The 24,875-nt window shown below is 43.4% G+C and overlaps 2 protein-coding genes and 1 long non-coding RNA gene across 13 annotated transcripts in view; 2 read left to right on the top strand and 1 right to left on the bottom strand.

The window, feature by feature from the left end:
* The window catches only part of PHF3 (PHD finger protein 3), a 1,103,753-nt gene that overhangs the window by 345,214 nt on the left and 733,664 nt on the right, over nucleotides 1-24,875 (top strand). The gene's annotated exons all lie outside the window — the stretch shown is intronic.
* On the bottom strand, nucleotides 13,119-21,501 carry VGLL2 (vestigial like family member 2). 6 transcript variants are annotated; one of them, XM_013985005.3, is made up of 4 exons: nucleotides 21,210-21,501; nucleotides 18,619-18,931; nucleotides 15,519-16,043; nucleotides 13,119-14,147 (listed from the first exon to the last, which is right to left on the bottom strand). In XM_013985005.3, the coding sequence occupies exons 1-4, from the start codon at nucleotides 21,288-21,290 to the stop codon at nucleotides 14,107-14,109; spliced, it is 960 nt and encodes a 319-aa protein (XP_013840459.2). In that variant the 5' UTR covers nucleotides 21,291-21,501; the 3' UTR covers nucleotides 13,119-14,106. The 6 variants fall into 6 exon arrangements, with proteins under 6 accessions (XP_013840459.2, XP_003480313.1, XP_084814569.1 ...); XM_003480265.5 differs by having other exon boundaries at nucleotides 13,119-14,231; XM_084958443.1 differs by having other exon boundaries at nucleotides 14,115-14,309.
* The window catches only part of LOC146406051 (uncharacterized), a 215,811-nt gene continuing 212,543 nt past the window's right edge, over nucleotides 21,608-24,875 (top strand). For all 6 annotated transcript variants that reach the window (XR_014804960.1, XR_014804971.1, XR_014804962.1 and 3 more), the window contains exon 1: nucleotides 21,608-21,736. This is a non-coding gene — a long non-coding RNA (uncharacterized LOC146406051). The remainder of the gene's footprint in view (nucleotides 21,737-24,875) is intronic.

A 24,875-nucleotide genomic window follows, 5' to 3' on the forward strand; every position in this document is an offset into this window, starting at 1 on the left:
TTACTATTGCCCTTCTTGCCTTTTTTTTTTTTTTTTGACATTTCTTGGGCCGCTCCAGTGGCATATGGAGGTTCCCAGGCTAGGGGTCGAATCGGAGCTGTAACCACTGGCCTACACCAGAGCCATAGCAACAAGGGATCTGAGCCGCGTCTGCAACCTACACCACAGCTCACAGCAATGACGGATCCTTAACCCACCGAGCAAGGCCAGGGATTGAACCCTCAACCTCGTCGTTCCGAGTCAGATTCGTTAACCACTGAGCCACGATGCGAACTCCCCTTCTTGTCTTTATATCTCATTTGCTGGCAGCCACAAGTATTTCAATTCTATATCTATGTATTTTATCTACTTGAATAAATTTCAAGCTTTCCAAAGGCAGGGTGATGTCTTTTAACCTTTTATGTCTTTAATCCAAAGTAGGTATTCATGTTTAATAGATGAATTGGCTTTCTCCTCATCCTTTTCCAACACATTTCACAATCCTTCACTTTTAGCTCATAGAAGGGTGCCAGAAGATTGGTCTATTGCTGAGAGGGACTCAAGAGGATTCTTTTTATCCAGAGTTATCTCTTGAAATTTAGATACATTATAGAAGTTGGTGGACTGCTTTAAGGTTCAGATAAGACTTAGGTGAGGCCAGAAATTCTGGAAGGCCTTAAAATGATGGTAAAGGATGGTAAAAACTTAAAAAAAATTTTAAAAGTTAAAAGAGGCAGAAATGATCATTTCTGCCATCTTAAACCCTACTTTTACCTTCAGAATGGCCATATGGATGTGGAGTAAATGTTATAAATGATGAGGTGTCCTGGACATCTTTTTGACCTTTTCTCTTTGGTAAAGAGGGGCCTGTCCAAATTTGCTTTTTGTAGTTGGTCAAAGTTATTGGGTGTCCAAACCAGAAGATCTGTCCCAATACTTCTTGGCTTCTTCATCAAGGAGCCAAAATATATGACCCAAACTCCATTACAAACAGTTTAGAATATTTCCCTCCAGATTTGTTTTTCTTCCCCAGTGTGAGCTTATTTCATGGCTAGAGTAGTTGTATTTCTCCTGTTTTTTTTTTCCACTTACTTTATTGCATATGTTTTCCCCCTTATCATTAAAAATTCTTTGTGAATGTTTCTAGTAACTGCATGCAATCCCTTAGGATGGATATACTGTAGTTTACTGCTCCTTTGTAGATTCATTCACTCATTCAATAAATCTTTATTGAGTGGTTACTAGAAAGGAAGCATTGTTATAGGTGCTAGGAATAGAGCAATAAACAAAACCTTGATGGAAGTTACATTCTGGCATTCTAGGTGAGGGAGAAGACATAGTAAATTAAAAAACAAAAATATATCTGACAATACAATAATAGGATCATACATCATGATCAAGTGGGATTTATTCCAGGATGCAAGGATGGTTCAACCATCCACAAATGAGTCAATGTGATACACTGCATTAACAAAATAAAAGGCTAAATATCATATGATCATCTTAATAGGTACAGAAAAAGCATTTGACAAAATTCAACATCCATGTATGATAAAAACTCTCAACAAAGTGGGTATAGAGGGAATGTACCTAAACATAATAAAGGCTGTATATGACAAGCCTCCAGCTAATATCATACTCAACAGTGAAAAGCTGAAAGCTTTTCCTCTAAGATCAGGAAGAGGATAAGGATGCCCATTCTCATCACTTTTATTCAACATAGTATTAGACGTCCTAGCCAAAGTAATTAGACAAGAAAAAGAAATAAAAAGCATCAAAATTGGGAAAGAAGAAATAAAACTATCACTATTTACAGATAACATGATAATATATAGAAAAACTTAAAGACTCCATCAAAAACTATTAGAACTGATAAACAAATTCAGTAAAGTTGCAGGATACAAAATCAGTACACAGAAGTCAGTTGCCTTTCTTTATCCTAATAATGAACTATCAGAAAGAGAAATTAAGAGAAATTTTATTATTTTTGTTGCTATTTATAATTGCAACAAAAATAATAAAATACCTTGGAAGAAATCTAACCAAGGAGGTGAAAGAACTGCATTTTGAAAACTGTAAGATATTAATGAAAGAAATTGAAAAAGTCACAAATAAAAGAAAAGATATTCCATACTCATGGATTAAAAGAACTAATATGTTAAAATGTCCATACTACCCAAAACTTTCTAAAGATTCAATGGAATATCTATCAAAATTCCAATAGTATTTTCACAGAAATAAAACAAACAATCCTAAAATTTGTATGGAACCACAAATACCCAAATAGCCAAGGTAATCTTGAGAAAGAAAAATGAAGCTGGAGACATTATGCTTCCTAATTTCAAACTATATTGCAAAGCTATAGTAATTAAAACAATAGTGATATTGACATAAAACAGGCACATAGGTTAAGGGAAGGGAAAAGAGAGCCCAGAAATAAATCCACACATATATGGTCATTTAATTATGACAAAATATGGAGGCAAGAATATACAATGGGGAAAGTTCAGTACTTTCAGTAAATGATGTTGGTAAAATTAGACAGCCACATATGAAAGAATGAAATTGTATTGCTATCTTATACATAACTTTTTAGTTAACAAAAGCTAACTGAAAATGGATTACAGATTTGAATATAAGACCTGAAACCATAAAACTTCTAAGAGAAAACATAGTTGGTAAGTTCTTTGACATAGGTCTTGCAATGATGTTTTGAATCTGACACCAAAACCTAAAGCAACGAAAGCAAAAATACACAAGTGGAACTACATCAAACTAAAAAGCTTTTGCACAGCAAAGAAAATTGTCAACAAAATTAAAAAGCAATCTACTGGATGTGAGAAAATAACTGCAAATCATGAATCTGATAAGAGGCCAATATAGAAAAAAAATTCATATAATTCAACAGAAAAGGGGGGGGTAGAGGGAAGGAGGGGAGAATGGTAGTGGGGTTAGATCATGCAGGTTACTGTAGGCCACTGGAAGGAATTAGAATGAGGGTGTCAGAAATGTAGCATGAAAAACAAGGGTGTGTGGAAACCTGGAAGCCAAAAGAACAAAGTGTTTGAACCAGGATGGAATTATGAACTGTGTCAAATATTATTGACAGGTAAGGTAACCATGTGTCTCAGTTTGCCTGGGATACTCCCAGTTTATGCCTTTGTTCTGGAATATTACCAGTGTCCCTTTCACACTTACAAGTGATCTTGTTCAGACCATAAATTATATGGTCCCCTGCGGTGGACATGGAGGTGTGCTGTTTATATCATCTTTCAAGAGAACCTGTTATGGAGAGCATGGCTAATTGACACCTCCAGCTGCTTTACCTTCAGATCTGCTGTAACATTCATGCCAGGTCATACTTCCCTTGGGCCATTTCCAGCTGATGACTAAACACAGGGGAGTATCAGGAATGGGCCATTCCTGTCTGGTGTGAACATTATTTGACCACTAACAGGCCATTTTGACTTGGGGACTGGCTTCCTGTCAGTCTAGCGGAGACTTTCCCAGAACTGCACTGTAATCTCAGGCTCTCCCAATCCAATCTTTCCTTCTCTCTCTTCTTAACAGGTGACAGGCCTACACTGCAATCTGAAGGCTTCTTTCACTTCCTCTTTCTCTCTCCCCCCTTTATCCTTCCGAGGTATTTCTCCCAACAAATAATTTGTACATCTATTCCTCTTGGCATCTGTTTCTTCATGGCCCTTAATTAATACGGAGTACCAGGAATGGCTCAAGAAAACAGGTAGCAAGATGGGGTTTGGGGTCTGGCTCAATCATCACCCAAGTGGCTAAGAAGACCTCATCATGAGTGGTATGTGGGGCCATATGTGGTACAATGTGGCAGCCTAAATGTGAAGGATTTCACCAGTGGTGAACTAGGAAAATGTCCCACAGAAGGCAATACCTTTAACAGTGTGACCATTCAGGTGTTTGAAAGATAGAGAGAGAATAATGCCCATGAGGACAGTGGAACTGGCTGGCTGTTATAATTTGTACTGATTCCCTGCAGAAGGATAATGAGAAGTTAAGGGTATGCTGCAAATAAAGACTAAGCATAAGAGCTAGAGGATATTTCTGATAGGTTAAAACAAGGCACTGGAGAGTAAGAGTAGACATGACAGAGGGGCAAGCCTTGCATGTGATAGTGTTACAGAGCTCCAGAGGGGTTTAATTGCTCAGTCAAGGTGGGTCTGTTGAGAAAACCTGACTCTGAAACACTGGATGGCAACATCTGGATGAATGCCGCAGGAATTTGGCTCAGCAGTCCCCCTCTCATCCTCAACTGCTTGTTGAGATGGCTTGCACCTCTATATTAAGAGCTAGCACTTTCTCTGTATGGGAAGATAATCCTATGGCCTCTCCCCAGCAAGGCAACAGGGGCCCCCAAGGGAACCACACCCACCTTCTCTCAAAACTGGTTGATAACCAGGGTTAAATCCCAGCATAACCTGACTCAGGATATGCTGGGTCTGAAAAATAAGGAAGGGGATTACATCTCAAAGGGACCCTAAGAATTAGCTAACAGCTAATGGTGGGAGCCAGGGGAGTAATGCTGGAATTACATTTGGAGGGTACTTGAGCAAGGAGGTGGGAAGTAAGACTGGATAAACAATAATTCATTCACTCAGTGGGATTTCCTGGGACATGAAATTTTAACATCTTGGAAAATACCCAAGTATTTTGGCTAGGATAGCCTTGGAAGCCTGGAGAAAACAAAGGCCCATGCTGAGGTTCCCTATAGATGGGAGAGGAAGCAATAAAAAGGCAAGGGAAGTACATGGATATACTGTGTGATTCAGAAGACATGGATATATTTTGTGATCCTGAAGACCCACCAAAGGACACACCAAGGTCAATAGGAATATGCTGATGAGAGGAGTGCTTCACTAAACATCACTAAGCAGCTCAGTGAGGGCCTCCTCAGCAGGCCAGAGTTGATGGTAGGAGAGGCCATTCTGGATCTGGGCTTGTTAAGATCCATGGTCATGACACAGCCCTAAAATAATAAATGTCAGATGGCTGGACTTGAGCACTGGAAACCAGGGGATGTCCATGATGATGGAGAGGCAGCCAAAGAAGCTTGTCCATAGGGAGGTACGGAGATGGTTAATAAAGTATGTTGTCCCCAGGAAAAAACAAAAGAGCAGCAGTGCTTACAATTAGAAAAAAGGCAAAAACGGAGGAGCTAAAGCTGATGTAGTCACTCCAGTAAACTCATCATTTTCAGATCAGTAACCTATTGACTGAAGAAGTAGGACACATCCTATAACACCATCCACCTCAGGGAGCTGTGGCCATTTACACCAGTACTAGGTACTGGAAAAAGGGGTTATCCTCAGACATTTCAGACTATGAGACACAGGGTCTGAGTTGACATTGATATTGGAGACCTGAAGCATCATCATAACCTCTGTTAGGGTGGGGTTTATGGAGCAGGTATTAAATTGAGTCCTGGCTACTATCTAACATACAGTGTGTCCACTGGGTCCATGACCCAACTGGGGGTGATTTCTGCACTCTTTAAATGTGTCACAGGGATGGACATACTTGGTGGTTGGATCACTGGATCCTTGGTCTGCCAGTAAAATATATTCTGGTGTGGAAGTAAACCTCTGGAACTGCTGCCTTCTTTTCTTCCCTCCCCTAGCCAAGAGAGTAAGTCAAAAATAAAACAGACTCCTGGGGAACTACAATGATCAGTGCCAGCATTTATGTTTGAAAGGTTGCAGGGTTCATCGTTTCTATCATACCTCTTTTTAATTCACCAGGATTCCTGCAAAAACCATCTGGAGCCTAGAGGGTGATAGTGGAGCAGCACAAGTTAAATCAAACTGCAGCTGAAATGCCAGGTATAGTACCTTTGCTAGAATATATCAATAAGGCTTCAAGTGCATGGTATGTGTCTTCACATCTGCTTCTCAGAGGATCTTCACTGATGTACTACCTTATTGATGGGACAAATAAAAGGTTATTGAAAATGATCTTCAGGTTTACATGGAGCTAACTGATGGCCTTGACAACCATGTGTGTTGTGGAAGCTAAGCTAGAGTGGGTACAAGAGAAAATGGAAAAGTTAAGTGGAGAGAGCAAGAAGATGACTCATTTAAAGCTTGTTGCCATTTAAACGGAGCATAGAAATGAGCTAGTAACTGAAAGGAGATGGGGTTGCTTTATTTTTTTAAGACAGGAAACATTGCAGCCTGTTTTATGTTAATGGGAATGACCTAGTAGAGAGGGAGAAATGATGATGTAGGAAAGAGGGAACAATTGTTGAAGGGATGTTCTTGGGCAGAAGACAGAGACTGAGGATTGATCTACAAGTACAAGAAAAGGAGAGTTGACACTAATTACCTCCTAAAAGTCAAAGCACCTCTTCCCACTCATTTTCTTTTCCTTTTTTTATGGCCACATCCTCAGCATATATCTGAGGGGCAGCTGCAACCTAAGCCTTTAACTCACTGCACTGGGCTGGGGATTGAACCTGTCTGTGCCTCCACAGAGACCAGAGCCACTGCAGTTGAATTCTTAAACCACCTTGCCACAGTGGGAATCACCCCACTCCTTTTAATAAGAGGATTTTCTTTACTGAAGAGAGCTTTCATATGGTTTTTCTTTCTTTTTCTTCTTCTTTTTTCAAAAACATATACATTAAACCTCAGATCGACCTATATTTTAAAATTGGTTTTCACATAATAAAGTTTTAATGTAGTAATTTGTGTTTTTCCCACAATAGTTAGCAGGACATGCTCAATGTACTTAATATCTAATTAAAAGAATAAAGAATGTTGTAAGTCAAGAGGAATGGGATGATCTCTAGGCTTACTGCAACCTTTTAAATCCTGAACTTGTGTCACGAGATGTTAACTAATAAATGCCAAAAGAATGGCATAGACATTAGGTGTTAAGAGTTCCAATACGAGTGAAGCCCTTGCTGTGACAGTGTGGAGACAAAGCTCTGTGGAAGAGGCAGAACTTAGGTGAGATTTTGAAGAATAGAGCAGTCAACTAGAATGTGTTGAGTTCTCTGGTAATTTCTAGATTATGTACCCTTGAACAAAATTGTCTGATGGTGAGCCTGATGTTTGCCTGAGAACTGTGACAAGATGCTGTGACCTTCATTCTGAGCATCCATATGGACACAGAGGACAAGAAAGCATGAGAACTAGATCAGGAAATGAGCAGACAACACGCAAAGCATTTTCTATAAAGCCCCTTTTAGAACTCTTCTCTTTATAGTAAAAAGGAGAGTAAAGCGTGTATAACTGAGTTCAAATTAGATATTACTCCAAGAAAGGAAGTGACAAAAATTAAATATGCACTCTAAAATGGCAGTAAAAAATGCAGTCAGAAGCCTTTATAATCTGAAAGATATACACTTTTTTTTTGTCTTTTGTCTTTTTAGGGCAGCACCAGCGGCCACTGGAGGTTCCCAGGCTAGGAGTCAAATTGGAACTAAGCTGTGAACCTACACCACAGCCACAGCAACTCAAGATCTGAGCTGCCTCTGCGACCTACGCCACAGCTCACGGCAACGCTGGATCCTTAACCTACTCAGCAAGGCCAGGAATCAAACCCACATCCTCATAGATACTAGTCGGGTTCCTTAACCTGAGCCACTATGGGAACTCCCAGAAAGATATACATTACTAAGTGGTATAATTTTGTTCTGTTTTAACAGTTAATGTCTTGTCCTTGCTGTTCTGTGACACGAGGAGGTTCAATGGTACCTGTACTTTTTAACTCATTCTCCTCAGACCCAAAACCTATATTAACCTTCAGCCTGGTACATTTTGTGGTGGTGAGGCAGTGTTTAGTTTTCTTTTTTAGTTTCAATAATTTTATATCTCAAACAAGAAAGGGAGATGGTAGTATCTCAATGGCAGATTTTTCAAATTTTCAGTTCTTAAACATCAAATAACCAAATGTTCCAAACTTCATTGCAAGACAATAATGCCTGTATTACTATTTTAAAAATTTATTAGCTAGATAGTTTGAAACTATTAAGTATAAAAGTGTGAGGAAAATCTTCCTTCTCACCAAACTCCGTTAAATACAACTGCACCATGGTTTTCCCTTGGGATAAGAGCCTGACACCTCCCTAGGCTCTTATCTTACTCCTTTCAAAAAGTACAAGCAAAGAATGTGTTTTTAGAAGAAGCCTTTGAACAAGGAAGAACAAATATCATAAGCTCTGTCCTTTATGTTTCTTACTGAATCTGTCTGTCAATGTCCTCTGTCAGTTTCTGAGTGTGGAGGAGAAACTGCCTGAGGTAACCCAGAACTTCACACTCCACAAAGCAAGGGCAGTGCTTCCATAGATATCAAGAAATTCCATAAAAAAGCAGGTACAATGAAAAAAAGTAATATGATATTACAGGGAAAAGTATCCCATTGCTTTCTGAGGTGGATTACACATTAGGGAAAATGCACTAAAAAAGAAAAAAGAAATAGGATTGTACCTAGTAAAAATAAACAGCAATAATGAAAATTAATTTTTTGTTTTGTTTTCCATCCCATTTCTTCCTAATACCATTACAGGCACAGGGAAGATAATGCAGCTGCCAAAAATAAGGGCAAGGCTGTAGTAATGAGAATTTGCAGGAAAAGAAATAAGCTCTGACATTCTCATCAATTGAAAATGATATTTTAAGCAATTATGTGTTTAGAATTTTAAGATATTTGCTTTGCTTTTCTTGAGTGAAAACCATTTTTATTTGAAGTATTCTAAAGAAGATTTCAAATCATAAGGTACATAAAGTATTTTACTAGTTTTAAATACATATACAGACTAAAGTGTGTACTCCTTGAATAAATGTTGGTGAAAATTTCTAATTGGTAACTAGATGGCTAGAGTCATGCAAATACTAAGAATCAAAGAACTTTTAAGTCTTTAGTTTTGTTTTCCAAAGTTTGATCTGCCTTTAATCTAAATTTCTTATATAGAATGATAATTATATATTTATTAACGTATGCAGTTTTGATAGGAAATGGACGTAATGATGACAGAGAAGGACAGTTTGAGTTAGTGATTTTGAAACTCTGGGAGATAAGTAGAACTAGAACTTACCAGGAGATTCTAAGAACTGAACAATGGAATAAAAAATATGCTGCTGCTGGTGAAAGAAATGAATTTCATAAAACAAAGGAAATTTGGAGGTCTTATTTCCATTTTAGAGGCATTTAATAGGAGTACATTGATAAACTCATGGAAACACTGTAATCTGACGCAGACAAGACACCAAGTTGAAGAGAACTTTAGATTTTTCTCTAATTGAGTTAAATATGTTTTAAAGTAAAAAATTCCAAGTAAAGGGTAATATTTTTACCAAAATATTAATTATTCCAGTAAATTTACTCTACATTTCTCTAAACAACTGTGTTCTTTAAAAATTAACTTTTCAGTCAAATATTTTACTCTTTCCCCCCAAAAAGAATTTGTCTTTTTTCAAGTGAGCTTGGATTGGCAGAATCACCTCTGCCGACTCTGCCAGCGGCTACCCTGCCTGGACGTGGTGTTTCCACTGGGGTGGAGGTCAAGGCTGGAGACAACTGGGCGCTCCTCCTGAAGGCTGTCTTGCCTTTTTAGGTTATGAGGGTCTCTCTGTGTTTAGGATAACATGATTGACAGCTCCTCTCCAGCTCCAATTAGCACCCTATAATTTATTAGCTTCTGCTTTCAGATTATGCGTTAACTTCACAAATATTTCAACCATGGAAACAGCAGCTATCAAGTGTCTCTTTCCTGATCCAGCCCTCTGGGGCTGGAGTGAAATACAAGGAAAGAGCAGTACAGTTGGTCTGTCAAGTGAGAATAATCATTTGTGTCTGTGCCTGTCTGAGGGCACGGGGTCTCTGATTTCTCTTCAGGCAGACATTAGTGGTGTGTGTGTGTGTGTGTATGCACGTGTGTGCGTGTGTGTATGTGTGTGTGTGTGTGAGAGAGAGAGAGAGAGATTTGTAGATAAATAGATTCTATTGTGTGGATATGATATTTGTACAATGTGTTTCATTTATTCATCAGAGATGGGGGAAAGCCAGTATTGAGGAGATCTGAAATTTATGTTTGCTTAATCCTGTTGTTTGCATAAATGTCAAAACTTTGGTTGTGTACAAAAAGCAACTGTAATGATATTGCCTTTAGGGTGTTCTTTCCTTAACTCCAGATTTTGGAAATACGCCACAAATAATGAATAATAAATCCTAAAACTCTTGAAGGGATCGAACAAAGACTTTCATAAGTACAGTCAAAACGTGAATTTTTTGCATGCACATTATCCACAGACTTAAAGTAGTTATATAAAGGAATCTTAGGTTTTTTGGTTCCACTTATTTAAAAAACTCTTTACATTTTTCTTCCATGCTTTGACACCTAGTGAATTATGTTTAAAAATGCAACTTATGGAAATGGCATTTATATGGAAAGCATTCTGTCTAAGTTTTATTTTTTAAATCTCCAATTCCGAAGTAACCAATCGCTAAGTGCTTGAAGCTCCTTGTTTATTCCAATAGAAGGTACCTCCACATAAATGCAGGATTTATGACTCTAAGTAAATGGGAGGTTAAAATTACCTTACAAGTTGTTCCCCAGATTCGAAAGGGCACAGAAAATGCAGTACTTACTGCAGAAAGAGTGGCAAGAGAAGCTTCCGGCCAGGGAGTCTAGGTCCCAACACCCACCACATCTGCCCTCCCTCCCATCCAGGCCCGAATCAATCTTAAGTCATTGCTAGAATTTGCCACGCATTGAAATAGAACTTCAAAGGGGAAATGAGACAGGATGGCAACTCCTATTAAACTAAAGGAGTAGAAGAGATAGAATTCCCTGCAGTTGGATGACTGAGTTCTCAGCCAGAGGGCAATCGGCAACAGGATTACTTGGTGGCGGAGAGCTGTCTCTCCCCTTTTCGACACCTCTCCCTCAGCTGAGGCCAAGTGCAAAGGGAAAACCGTGGGTAAGGAGGACACCAGTGCCAACTGAGATGATTAGAGGTGAATCTATCTTTCTCAGACCCCATCTGGGTATAATATATACAAAAACATCATGTTTACCTTTTCTCATGTCATCCCTCCTTTCCTCAAATGTCCTTTTGTCAACTACTAGGGCCTCCTCTAATCTGCATGGTTTCACGAATATTAACAAGACAAGCATAGGAATTCATCCTTCACATGACTTGGTTGGCCTAAAAGAATGTCAAAAAAAAAAAAAATGTCAGTTAGGGTTGTGAATTCACCAAGAGTCCCTTTGAAACTCTTATTACACAGAACTGAGTGATGATAGTGCCAGGGCATCTTGCACTTCTTCTCTGGGAATGTATAACACAGAGGGAAAGGCTGTGTTCCGTGTTTCCTATGTGCCAGGTCACTGGAGCCCTGCTCAGCAGTCTGGACGGTCTGTTCAGGACCGCCCCAAAGGCCAGTTCCAATGAATGAGTCTTCTCATCAGCAACCTGATATTCAGGTCAGATGCAGCTCAGGAGAGAGGCTTCAGTAATCAGAACCTTGTGGCTGGAAAAAGGCTCCCTGTGGGTTCTGATCAGAGATCTTGGGAGGGCTAACCTAGGGGGAGCACAGGGAAAGTCTCCTGGGAAGGAGGGTACGACTTGGAAAAGACGTCCAGCAGAGAATGCTCTGCCTTCTTCCTCATCGGCACACTCAGTGGCCAATCTTTAAAAGCCTGCAGAGACTGATGTTTATTTATGCTTGTATACACCAGTGATCCATGCCAATGGAACATGGATTTAAAAAATCCACAGAGAAGTCCAAAGTTAATTTTAGTTATTGCTTCAATGTCCAAACCTCAGACTAATGCTTAACACGACTTGGTCAGGTTGGGTGTGAAGAGCTTCAGTGCAGAGAGACTATAAATATTGAAATGAATTAATAAGGAAAGAATAATTCCTTCCTGGAGATGAATGAAAATCTGTATCTGGCTGAATGGTCTATAGGCAGTGCCATTTGACCCTGAAGTCTGGTCAATGTCCTATGATACTCCCTTTGAGACCTGGGATTCCATAAATTTTACAGTGTTTGAATCTTTGCTACCCTGCCTTGCTTCCCTTCTTTATTCATCTACTGTGGAGAAGGTAGGCCTGAGGTTGAGCATCTCAAGATAAATCAGAAGTGGACCAGCAGTTACTGCAGTGGATAATGGTGCAGTCTCTGTGCCCAGGCTGCCTGGGTTGGTATCCTGGCTCTGCCACTTACTAGCTATATGACTGGGCAGATTATTTCTCCTCTGTGAGCCTCAGTTTTCTCATAGGTAAGGAGATAGATGATAATAATAAGTACCATACAGAACTGCTGTGAGGCTTAAACAAGTTAAACATATAAAGTCTTCAGACCAGTGCCTGGGGCATGACAAACAATTAATGCTAGTTATTGCTATATGCAGTGCAGTTAGTTATACTGATTGCCATTATATCTGGTGCAATAAAATCATTTGGAACCTTCCACCTGAGCAAAAACAGTAATAGGTTCTTGTAATGATCACAGTCTACTTCACAGGTACCAGAATGATAAAAAAGGGGATGGGTAACTGCTAAGCCATGCTCTGAGCAGGGTCCCTTAACTGCCCCTAACTCTTGAGATAATTATCCAAGAGAAATTATATTTGCCTCGTGTTATAATGAAGGTGAGGATTTGAATTACTATTTTATGTTTTCACAACCTACAAGGGCAATTTGGGGCATAACACCAAATCTCTCTCTGTAGTGAAAAGAACACACATAACTTTGGCATCAAGGGAAAACAGAACCATTAATTTCTTAATTTCTTTTTTTTGGCCTCATTGTAGGTTAGCTGATAAAGATATAAGATAACCACTGTTTCAAAAACGTTTTTAAATTTGACTCTACTATCTTGAGAGTCTAGAACTTAAGAAGTAATAATACCTTTCTTTTGGAAAAAAACAGGAGTATTACTCTTTTTAATAACAAGAATTATAATAATAATCTCCAGGGTTGATGTGAGGTGGAAAGGGGTTCACAGATTTCATAGCATGGCAAACACTTTGGAAAACCACAAAAAAATGTAGTAATTTTACTTACTGACATATGATCATACTACTATAAATTATTTTATTCTATTAGAGAAAAATGAAAGACATTGTTTTCTTTTTAAGAAATAACACAGCGACCTAGTGGTAAACAAACATCTTTAATGTTCATTTCTTCTCCCTCATAACCTTCAGCTTTGCCCACGCATGTACCCCTTCCCCTGTCCCAACACTTAAGTGACCAAATCATGACCACAGAGACTGAGAAAATATTTGAGGTACTAAAGACTCCATGGGCATCTCTTCTTGTGGTGATCCCTATGTCTTCTTGGAGACAGTTGGGTCCTCTTGATGCTGTTTTTTCCATTCAGGGGAGGATAGAGGGAGGGACAGAATTTGTGGGAAAGAAGGCAGAGAAGGGTTTCTTCTTTCATAAAATGTTCTCTGTAAAAAATATGATATACACGCACACACACACACATATAAAATATATCCAGTGCAATTGCAATTGTTGTGCCAGAGACTGGGAAGTGCCACCTTGGTCGATGTATTTCTGGAGTTTTAAACAGTTGTCCCACAACAGCTGCATTTCAGTAAGACTTGGGCAGGTGGCTCCAGATAAGCCACTTGCCACTCACATTCATGCTGAGGCTTCCATGTTCACAGTCCAAAGGAAAAAGTGTGTCTTTGTGTCTGGAGTGGGTGTTGTACTGAGGGAATGGGCAAGAAGGGAGCTGGAGGCTACAGGTGAGGAAGAAGGAATTGGCTTCTTTTTACTTCTCTACCAGTCTTTGAGGCAAATACATTTTCATTCTGAGGATACTGACATCAGCAGTGCTAGGATCACACTACTTAATGAAATAATTCACATCAGCATAAAAAAATATTCACACCAAAACGTCTCTTTTCTTTCCTTCTTTCCAAGAAAGCTGTGATATCATGTCACCTAAGTGGTCTCACCACGGATACTTTCAGTGATTCGCCCAAATGTCATTAAACATCATTCAGAGCCTTTGGATCTGCTCTTCTGGCAGAAGGAATTATTTGTAGATGAAATTTCTGTCGATGTGTGTTTGGTTTTCCCAATACACGGAGAAGTTTGAAGTCTCTGCCTTCCCCCACGTCCTTCCTCATCCATGAAGTGAGAGGCACAGATGCTGAACCTCCATGGCTGGTCAGAAGGGGAAAGGAAGGGGAAACCCTGGGTCAGCAGATCAGCTCAGGAGGGATGCACCACAGAGAGAATAACGACGAGCTGCAAACCAAGATCAGAAGCTGTTACAAACCCACTCGACTTCAGCTCTGAGTGTCACCAATTGCACTATGCAGAGACCTACAGGGAAGAAGGTGGGTTGTCTAAAACCAGTACAGATCCTTGCTTTTGTCCTGAGGCTGCAAACCTGAAATCAGAGAAAAAATAAAAAGGAAGGGGGAGAGGGAGAAGAGAAAAAGAGGGAGAGAGAAGGGGATGGGGGAGGGAAGGCACAAGGTATTTAAAGAAAAAGACAAACACTACTGTTTTATTGTGAAAGTCACAGAATTCATCTAAAAGGCATGAATGAAAGCAAAAGCAAAACAAACAGAAATGTCAAATCTGCACCTGAGGGAAGGGGAAGTGGGCAAGACTACAAGCCAATGATTGCATTTATTATATAACTATTTTTCATTTGTCCTAAAATAAAGCAAACAAAAAAGTAAACCCTTATTTAAATTTATCTTTCAAATTAGACTCTTTAAGCTAGTGACTTAATATTATCATTGAAATAATATTCTCAAGTTTTACATTTTTAAGAGATCTATTTAATTTGGCAATGAAGTTCATAGAGTCATGAGCCCTATTTTTCTTTCCTTGTAACTATCACTAGGTGATTAGAGTCCTCCCCCTCGCCCCAAAGCTGTAGAGGATTTTAAATTACACTCTTAGCAGGTATTCTAGGTCAGAGCTGTCCAATAGAGACCCAATGGGAGCCACTGGCATAATTCTAAATTTTCTAGTAGCCACACTGAAAAAAAAAGTAAAGAGAAACAGGTGAGGATTAATCTTGGTAATATATTTTATTTAACCCAGTACATTCGATATGCAATGTGTTGAAAATACCTCAACATGCGATCAATACAAAATTTCAGTGAGGTAAATTTTACATTCTTTTTTTGGTACCAAGTCTTGAAATCCAGTGTGTATTATATACACTTACAGCACATCCCAATTCACTCTAGTCACATTTCACCTGCTCAACCCACACAAGTGGCTGGTGGCTACAGTACTGAACAGCACAGAGCTAGATCGTTCCAACAAATTTTATTAAAAAAAAAATCCTCTGTAATATTAACCAGCCAATTTAAGGCAGGGTCCTACTTTTTCATTCTGCCCACACCAGTGGCACAAGGTCACTGTCTGCTGAAATACAACCCCGCCACGCAGACCTCGGGGCTCAGGAGCACTGGGGTCTCCAGGGAGAACTAAGTGGGGCACCGCGCTCAGCCCAGGTCTGAGCACAGGGTAGGAGGGGCCCGGGGATGCTGCGCTCCCTCTCCCGCTTACCTGAGTCCACGCTGAGGCCCAGACCCCCGGCCACATCCCCTGCGGGGCTCGCGAAGGATCCCCCCGGCGCGGCCCACGCGGCGCCGGCCGGCTCGCCCTTGGCCGAGAGCTCGCAGGGCGGGCTGCCGGGCGCGGGGGCCGGGGCGGGCCCGAGGCGAGGGGGGCGCCCGGAGGCGGCGGGCATCAGCAGCGGCCCGTAGCGCGGGTCGAAGTGCGGCGCGTAGACCTCGTGTACGGCGGCGGGTCTGGGGTAGGCGGTGGCCTGGGCGCCGAGGGCGCCTCCCAGCGCGTAGGGGTGGTGCGGGTGCGCGTGGTGCGGGTGCGCGTGGTGCCAGGGCTCGGCTGCGCCCTGATGTAGGTGGCTGTGCAGAGCGGCCGGCGAGTAGGGGTCGGCGGCGGCGGCGAAGGGCAGCTCCGAATGTGCGGCGGCCAGCGGGCTGCCCAGCGGCGCAGGCACCGGCGTCTGGTAAGCGCTGTTCCAGAAGGAGGCAGGGAAGCTGCGCTGGCTCATTGGGAAGGAGCCGTCTGCGGTCCCGCGAGGTGGAGGGAAGGAGAGAGACACACAGAGAGAGAGAAAGAGAGGCGCGCATCACCGCGGGGAGTCATGGCAGCCGACTCCGCGCGGCCGCCATAGAGCCAACTGCGTAATGCGGCAGGTGGGTAAAGGGCGGGAAAAGCGCGGCGCAGAAGAGGCGCCTCACTCAGGGGGTTGCTGCCTGGAAAGCGAGGCATGGGGACTGGGGGCCGCTCCTGGAACCCCTAGGGGAGGGGCGCCGCTTCCTGGCATTTTGCAGCTTGGCGGCGACAGAAGAGAGGAGAGACTTAGGTTCTTAGCCCCAGTTTCAGGGCGTGGGGAGCTCCCTTGGAACTGCGGGCCGAGCTGCATCAGTTTCCCCGGGGCAGACGCAGCCTCGCGGTCTCGGCCCGCAGCCTCTCCTCAAGCTAAAGATACCTCCTCCCGCTCTCGCTCGGCTGCCTCGAGATCTCACCACCCCCTCTCGTGTTTCAGCCTCCCTTGCTCTAGAAAATGTGCCCCCCTCCAAAGCTTCTGGTGGACTGGAAGTCCATGGAAGTATTTCGAAGTCTTGCTATTATTAGCCTCCTTTCTAGAAACTTTCTTTAAAATTTTTCCCCCCAAGAACGCAAGCAAAGCAAAATAGTAAACGTGACATATTAAAAAGACAGCTGTATTATTTGCACAGAGAGACAGCAAGGGACAGGTTGTTTCAGTTTTAATTAACAGACTTTCTGCATCAAAGTGTGGACGCAAGGAATAATAGTCATAATAATAATAATAATTGAATATTAATGTTGACCCTAGTGACTGGAAGCATTTTAAGAGACCATCATTTAGGAGTTCCCGTGTGGCGCAGCGGAAACGAATCTAACTAGGAATCATGAGGTTTTGGGTTCGATCCCTGGCCTCGCTCAGTGGGTGAAAGATCTGGCTTTACCCTGAGCTGTGGTGTAGGTCGCAGACGTGGCTCGGATCTGCGGTTGCTGTGGCTGGCAGCTGTAGCTCTGATTAGACTCCTAGCTTGAGAACCTCCATATGAGGCCAAGTGCGGCTCTACAAAAAAGAAAAAGGCCCTTTATTGAGCACTTCCCCTAGAGAAGGCAGCTGGCACTTCATGGTAGAGAATTAAAAATGCTTTGAAAATGCATTCTAAGTAGTGCACAGTCTTCTATTAAAAATATTTAGGCAACTGGAGAATAAAAGGAATGTTTTGTATTTAAAACTGTTTTTGGATCATGTCTAGGCAAGGCTTGTATAAACTGTCAGACTTCTAAAAAAGGGAGGGTGATAGCCGTCATTTCTGCTAAAATGTAATACTTGATTTCCTTTTTTTCCTCGTTTCTCAGCTTGGTACACATCAAAACCTACGGTTAGTGAGAAAATTTGCCAAAGAGTTACCTCCACCTGGTAATCAAGGGAGGTTGAAATTTAGAATAGAAGGAGATTTCGTTGACAGCTTGTCCAAGGAATTGTCCCAGGCTAGGTAAAGCAGTGCTTTGTGAGAAGGATAAAACAGTAAAGAAGAGATGTGTTTGGGGAAACCCTTAGAGATGTTTTGGCTACAGTTAAATTCTTATTTCTTTGTTATTTTATTCGCTTATTAAAAGATACTCTGTGCTTCAGGATTTCCCAAGTAATTGAAACCTGGCAAAGGCATAAGTAGGTTTTAGGAGACATTCCTCAGCAGGTTTTGCTTGCATTGCATTCTAGGACTTTTTCCGCTGGAAAAATGTTCAGAAATGGCTCTGTAAGCTACTGTAGGTGAGGATCTACCTCCTCTACCCCTCCCCTAAACCTTCCATTTCCACAGCACATTTACATACATTTTTTACATTTTTCTGTTTGCCTTACTGGCACCTCCAAGGATAGTTCCTCTACCCCTCCTGCCCCTGGTTTGGTAGACTGTTGGAAACCTTACATTTCCACAGCACATTTACATACATTTTTCTGGCACTTACAAGCCAAGGATAGTTAAGAGGCAAGTATTATTCTAATTTTAGAGAACAGTAAATAGAGTGACATTCAAGGGGTTAAGAGACTTGCCCAAGGTCATACTGCTAGGAAGTGGTGGAGCCAACACACAAACTGAGGTCTCTCCATCCCAAGACTAGTGCTTTTTTCCTAGGTCTCTCCTCTGCCTCTTCAAGACCTTATGCCTGTGCCTATACCTCCTTTGATTTCCTTATCCTCCCTAAATGCCCCTCCTCACCTCTTCTCTGACATTTTTATTTATTTATTTATTTATTTTTGCTTTTTAGGGCCACACCTGCAGCATATGGAGCTTCCCAGGCTAGGAGCCAAATCAGTACAACTGCTAGCCTACCCCTACACCACAGCCACAGCAACGCTGGATGCTAGATCCAAGCTGCATATGTGGCCTACACCACAGCTCAGGGCAACCCACTGGGCAGGGCCAGGGATCGAACCCACAACCTCATGGTTCCTAGTCGGACTGTTTCCACTGTGCCACAACAGGAACTTTGGACACCTAGCATTCTTTAGGTTTCATCTCCAGCTGCTGAAGGTGAAGCCCAGGCTGTGAATGCTGTCTATCCTCCCTTGCCAGGGAGGCCCCATACTCACCCCGCCAGGGCCCGGAGCTCCGAGGGGCTTTGCTGCTGGTACAGCTTGGGGAATAACTGCTAGGCTGGCTCAGGGCCCTGCTGAAGTGCTCGTCCACCACAGAGCTGATGTCCCCCTGGAAATAGGTGAAGAGGACGCAGCGGGAGTTGATGTACTCTGCCTCTGGTGGGCGCTCTTTCTCTGGGCTGCCTTCTTCCTCTTTTATACTAGCCGGAGTTTGGCTGGAGAAGGAGGAGCTGCCGCTGCCGCTGCTGTTGCTGGGGCTGGCGTTGCACTCCTGGGCTTCCTGCATTTTGGAGTAATAGGCTAATTTCTGCTCAAAGGAGAAAGAATAGAGAAGTCAGTTTCAAAAGAGATGGCAAATTGGGTTCAGACTGCATTCCCTCATCTGGATCCTAAAGGTATCACAGGGCAAGTGACACCCATGCCTATGCCCTGTGCTCAGTAACTGCAACCTGCAGTTGAACGAAGGTGGGTTCCTGAGAAGCAGAGTCCTTTTCTTGGAGCCTCTGTCTCCCTGGAATTGCTGCCAGGCCACAGGGAAAGTTCTCTGAATGTGTCAGGGTGAAGGTCCTGGAAGACGCCTAAGCAGTCTGACCGCAGAGGCAGGCTCAAGGCAGATATATTTTTAAAATCAGCTTCCAAGGGTAAAGGGCACCCAAGTCCAGTTAGGGCCTGACTGTTCCCTGCCTGAGAATTCAGGGCAGATGTACAAGATGCAGGATTAAGCATCCTCATGATGGAACATGCACACAACAAAATCCACTCCACGCAACCAGGATGTAAAGGAAGTACTACTGCAGGAAGTTTGAAACAGGGAAAACTTATGTGGGGTAAAAACATAGAATAACATCATAACAGATCATTTTAAAAAACGTGTAAGTTGATATTTGTTTGGTCATCCATAAACTGACCATTTAGAAGTCTCAACTTTTAAAGAGATCTTCTTTTGAGTAAAGAAAAAAAAAAAAAAACCAGTGGGCTATGAGAATTTCTACTCTCACCATATCTGTGCATACTGAGGAAAAAAGTTATAAAAAGGAGCAGAAGATGATCTTGGCTTTGAGGTTTGGTAAATCGTGACTGTCTGAGAGTGATTTACAAAACTAAGTATAGCTGCTGAAAACATTTTCTTAGAAATGACTAGTTGACTAAATGCAGTGTTAAAGCATTATACAGGCAGAAATGGCCTCATGGGGAGACACTCATCATAGAAAATGAACAGAGATCTTGGCGCAATAGATTGGTCCAGGATCAGGGAAGCAGGCCAATCAAACAGACAGAAATCAACCCACCTTTCCTCTTTGTAATACTCCCAACCTGGAAAGGAGCTTATTTTAGATACTGAAGCCAAATGACTGGAGTTATTTAGCAATATCACCATTTCTACCACATTCCCACTTGGTTTATCATGAGGGACTCTGGTGATTCCTGAAATTAGCATTAATACTAAACAAACTTCTGGTTGGAAAGTTTTTAAAAGGAGAGAAGGTGGGGAAAGCAAAATGAAAAATCTACCCATTCCGTCATTAATTCATCAGGAAATTTTCAAATAGAAACCCTGCAAGCAAAATTGGCAAAAGCATGGACTCCAGCAGGTGTATTTCAATTTCTGGAAACAAGAGTCCAGGCCCTCATTTTCCAAGCTGGTCTGGTCTGGACTCTTAGAGGGGCCACCCCCACCCCCCAGCGTGATCTTATTCATTTCCTGGACTACTGTCCTCAGTTTCGACTATATCAGCTGAAGAATGAGAAGAAAAGCTGTTCTACTAGATACAGCTCTGAAAATAGAAGAACTGGAATAATTAAGCGAAACTTGAAGAAGAGTTTGCAGAATCCGGGTTAAGTGGTCTTCTCAAAAGTGGGTTTGTTGACGGCAGGGCAACGCGATTCGGCTATTCATGCTGGAGAAAGGTGAAGCATTATCTATGAAGCTTGCCTCTTGCCAGCTCAATCGAACCCAATAATGTTCCCCAGAACTTTTCGAACAAAGACAGCTAAAACCTGTGAGTTTCGCGCAGTTTTCTTTGTAAAGAGTTCTCTGATTCTGGAATGAATTGGCCTGATTGCCTGAGAATTGAAATGGAAAAAAAAAAAAAAAAAAAGCCTTAGATAAGCTTGCAGGGATGAGAACGCGAGTCTCTGCATCTCAGACAGCGAGAGACAGGCCTTTGCTTTTGTTTTGTTGTCACTCTTACCTTTAAGACCAAAGCTTGGTTTTCCCTGCGTGAGCTGTGCTCACCTCTCCCTGCACCAGCTCCGGGCTCGGAAGAACCTGGAGTTCAACACTAAGAGAACAGTGCAGCCCGCGAGATCCTCGTTTGATTATTCCCAGGAAGACCCGGGCAAGCGTTTGCAGGATATAGCTGCCTTCCGGAGAGAGCCAGTGGGGAAGCTAAACGGGCTAGTTTAACCTACTGGATGGCAACGCGGGCAGTCCTCACATCCGGGAGGAGCACGCCTCTTTTCCGACGCAAGGGACCCGCGCGGAGGCGCGGAGGACCTTAGAGTACCAGCGGTGCTCGAAAAGCCGCGGCGCGCCCCGCATGGGCGGGGGTGTGGGGGAGGCGGGTAGGGCGGGAGACACGTACCTGGTGGTAGGGGGTGTAGGCGGCTGCGAAGTAAGGCTGGGGAGGACCGTAGACTTGGTACATAACATCCAAACAGCTCATGGCTCCCCGCAGCGGAGACGGTTAAATGTTTTATCCTCAACTTTCGGTCGGCGGAGGGCCGGGATGCTGCATGCGCGGCACTTGGACTTAAGCTCCGGAGTCATCGGCGGCGGAGCGAGGGGCAGCGCGCTCCGCGGCTCGGGATCCCGCTCGCACGCTCCCCTCCCACTCCTGCAATTCCAGCCGCCACCGCGCTCCGGGATAGAAGCTCCCGGGCTCCAGCTAGTGGGCATTTAAACCCCACGCGGGGCGGGCGTGCTGACGCCACTCCCAGGCCGTGGAGGGTGGGGGAGACATGGGCGGGGACGGGTGGGAGCAATGGGGTGCGAGGGACAAGGGACTGAGGGGCTGCCGGTGAGTTTCTCCAGGCTACCCTCCCCAAGAGCCTTTGGCCAAGGGTGCGGCGAACGGCGTAGCCCGGGGCTTGAGCCCTGGGGCTTCGCACGGTGAGGAATTGGGATTTCCCAGGCTGAGGCAGGAGGGGGCGGAGGGACAGGGAGAAACGGGGGCTCTATAACACTGAGAGAGAAAGTTGTAGCCTGGTGGGTAAAGGTGTTGTGGAAGAGTCTCGGCCTCACAATGGAGAGCTGAGTGTGTGTGTCCGGGGGTGGCGAGGTGGGGAAGATTCTCTGCTCTCAGCTCCTGGGGAGGAAAGGCGCTATCCTCAGGAATCCCTTAAGAGATCCGGGTCGTTGCAGTTACGGTGTCAGAGTCCGGGAACTCCTCTCCGCGCCGAGGAGCTTTCTCTGCAGGGAAATGGCAGCGGCTGAAGCATGTAACCGCTGCCCTGTGGCACCTCCTTTGCGCCCTCTCCAAGCTGGCAAACCCGCCGCCTGCTCCCACACCTCAGTTCCACTTACTGGAGCGGGTCCCTTCTGCCCCTCTAGAGTGTGACCCCTCCCCTTTCTCTTTGACATCCTCCATCCGAACCCGTTGTTCACGCCCCGGCTCTGGCTCCTCCCGGTACAAGCAGCTTTCGAGGAGTCCTGGAGGCTTACCCAGCCCCCTGCCGCCCCGAGTCTTCTCGGCCGGCATCCTTTAAAGTTTCAGTAACTTTTTGGAACAGGGACTCGTTGGCTGCAAGAGCAATTATCCTAGGAATTGCAGGGAGGTCAGAGAGGGCTTTTGCTGACTCTATAGCGGGTAAAACAGCAGCTGCGATTGTTTCATTTTAGAGGTGAAAGAGGATACACTCCAATTGTGAAACGTGCATTGCTGATAGCCGTTCTGTTTCGTGCCTCGAGAGTTCTCCAGGCTCGGACCTACTTCCTGTGACTCTTTCCGTCCATCCCAAGTACCCCTCCCCTGGCTCTGTGGGGAGGCGAGTTACCGGTGGAGTTCTCCATCCTAAAAGTGTAGGAAAGAATTGAGACTAGGCTTTCCAAGTCTGGTTAGGTGGGGCAAAGAGTGTTACGGAAATACCCATGGGCCATACTTGGGGGCGAGGAGGGTTGAGTTTGGGAGAATTAAGAGCCCAGCCCCAAGGAAGGGGGCGCGTGGATTACTGACAAACGAATTCTAGTTATTCCCCAGTTTAAATACGACAAGAAGTCCACTGTTGATTCATAGGCTATAAAACTGAACAAATGCAGAATAGTCTTGTGGTTGCCAAGGGGGAGGGGGAGGGAGTGGTGTGGTTGGGGAGCTTGGGGTTAATAGACATAAACTATGGCCTGTGGAATGGATTGGCAATGAGATCCTGCTGAGTAGCACTGGGAACTATGTCTAGTCACTTACGATGGAGCATGGTAATGTGAGAAAACAGAATGTGTAAATGTATGTGTAACTGGGTTACCATGCTGTATAGGAGAAAAAAATTGTGTTGGGGAAATAACTATAAAAAAACAAACCAACAAGCCAAACTGAACAAATGCACCCTTAAAGATTTATTTGTCTTTAAAACGTGAATATTTAAAGCCATATAGTTTCCCGGTTGAAGTTTTAGTTTTGCTGGATTTGTGAGTAATGCCTCCATGTGCCCAATTCGATTTATAAATGGTGAGAAGTCCTAAGTGATTGAAGTATTTCTTTAACTACAACGCAGTCTATTTTAAAGAAAATTAAAATTAAAGACGCCCTTGTAGTACAGTTTTACGTAAGTCTCTTTTTAGGGGCCAGGCTGCCTGTGGTTGAGTTTGGAGGCTTCTGGAGCCTACCACAGTCCTGGCGTGCAGGTGAAGAACATCCCTCCCACCACTACCCAACCTTCCCTCCCCATGAGTTCTGGAGAAGGGTAACAGCAGATTTATCCGTATTTCTTTGGGGGCCAAGGAGTGAACAGTCATGGGAAGAACCACAGTGCACCCTCCTGGATGTGGAAGATGGACGTGCAGGTCCCATTCTTGCTCTTGGGCGGCTCCTGGGGACCGCTCCACCCAGCATTGTGCGAAGCCCTCGATGGACCCAGATCAAGTGTAATGACACCCCAGGGTCCTAGGTGCCCACGCAGCGCTGCACCCCCAATAGATCTCGGCTAGCAGGTGCGGCCTCCGAGGGGTCACACTCCCATGTTTCTTCTGTCATCTCTTACCTCCCAGTAGCCACCTCCCATCCCCTGTACCCACTCATGGTGGCATTTTAATTGTATTTTGGCCATGAATTTTAAATTTCCAACAAATTCAGAAGAAAATAATGACAATCTTTTTTGAACCCACAAGGCCCAGCAAATTGTTATTTTTGAAAAGGATTAGGGGAGCAGGGATTTCCCACATTTTGAACTAAGAAAATGAAGACAGTGTGATGCTAGTTGCCTAAGGCTTCTTTCTGAACACATTTCTTAATCCCATCCTACTTGAAACGGTTTTTTCAAACCTCGTCGAAGCCAACTAAGGGTACTGACTGCACAAGGGTTAAAGGAACACAGGGAATTGGGCCAGGGAGCATCAGTCCTTAATTTAGTCAGGAAAACAGTCTCCTCCTCTCAAATCCGAAGTGAAGAGAGAACAAACCAGTCCACAGTTTTAAAATACATCCAAATATTGGTGTCTGTTCAGTCTTTTTGTGTATCTGAGAAGCTGTCATTTAGGCGTGGGTGGAATTTATCAATCTCAGGAGGTCACCTCTTGTTTCTGTGTTGAGGCAGAAAGTAAAACACGACTAAATTCCACCCCTCTTACTCTTCCAGCCATTCAAGCCGTCAGAACATTAACAGAGTCAAATGATTCAGAACCTTCGGGATGGGCTACAGGTTGGAGGAGAAAACAGGGGGCAAGTCTCTCTCCTCTTCCCTCTTTTTCTCTTCCTTTCTTCCACAGTTATTTTAGAAGAGACTGCAGACCAAATAGATAAATGTCCCAGAACTTGAGACTCAAGGAAAAACTGCCAGCATCCCCAGAAAGATCAGCTATTACCAATCTACTTGCCTTTTAACTTCTTAATTGGGCTGAAGGAATGTAAAACTCCTTTTAGAAATGAATTCTGCTTTATAATAGCTTCATGACAATTTTTTGAGCTGCCATTGGGGAGTTTGTCATAAGAAACTGAAGTTAATTCCACCAATATTCCCCTTCAGTTACCCTAGTTTTGGTGTGCAATTCTACCAATATCTAGAACTGTGAAAATAAATGGTGCCTTTATTCTCAAAGT

This window comes from Sus scrofa, chromosome 1 (genome assembly GCF_054392235.1).
Source record: "Sus scrofa isolate SSC_HxYL_T2T_F1_AM1 chromosome 1, Sscrofa_HxYL_maternal_Yorkshire_Landrace_v2.0, whole genome shotgun sequence".
NCBI lineage: Eukaryota > Metazoa > Chordata > Mammalia > Artiodactyla > Suidae > Sus > Sus scrofa.

Excerpts from the sequence above, each read along its gene's own strand:
- VGLL2 (XM_013984985.3), bottom strand. The coding sequence starts at position 21,290 with ATGAGCTGTTTGGATGTTATGTACCAAGTCTACGGTCCTCCCCAGCCT. Across the intron at positions 18,932-21,209 it reads CCTACACCCCCTACCACCAG|AAATTAGCCTATTACTCCAA; the intron begins GTACGTGTCTCC and ends TCCTTTGAGCAG. Across the intron at positions 16,044-18,618 it reads GAGCTCCGGGCCCTGGCGGG|ACGGCTCCTTCCCAATGAGC; the intron begins GTGAGTATGGGG and ends GCGGGACCGCAG.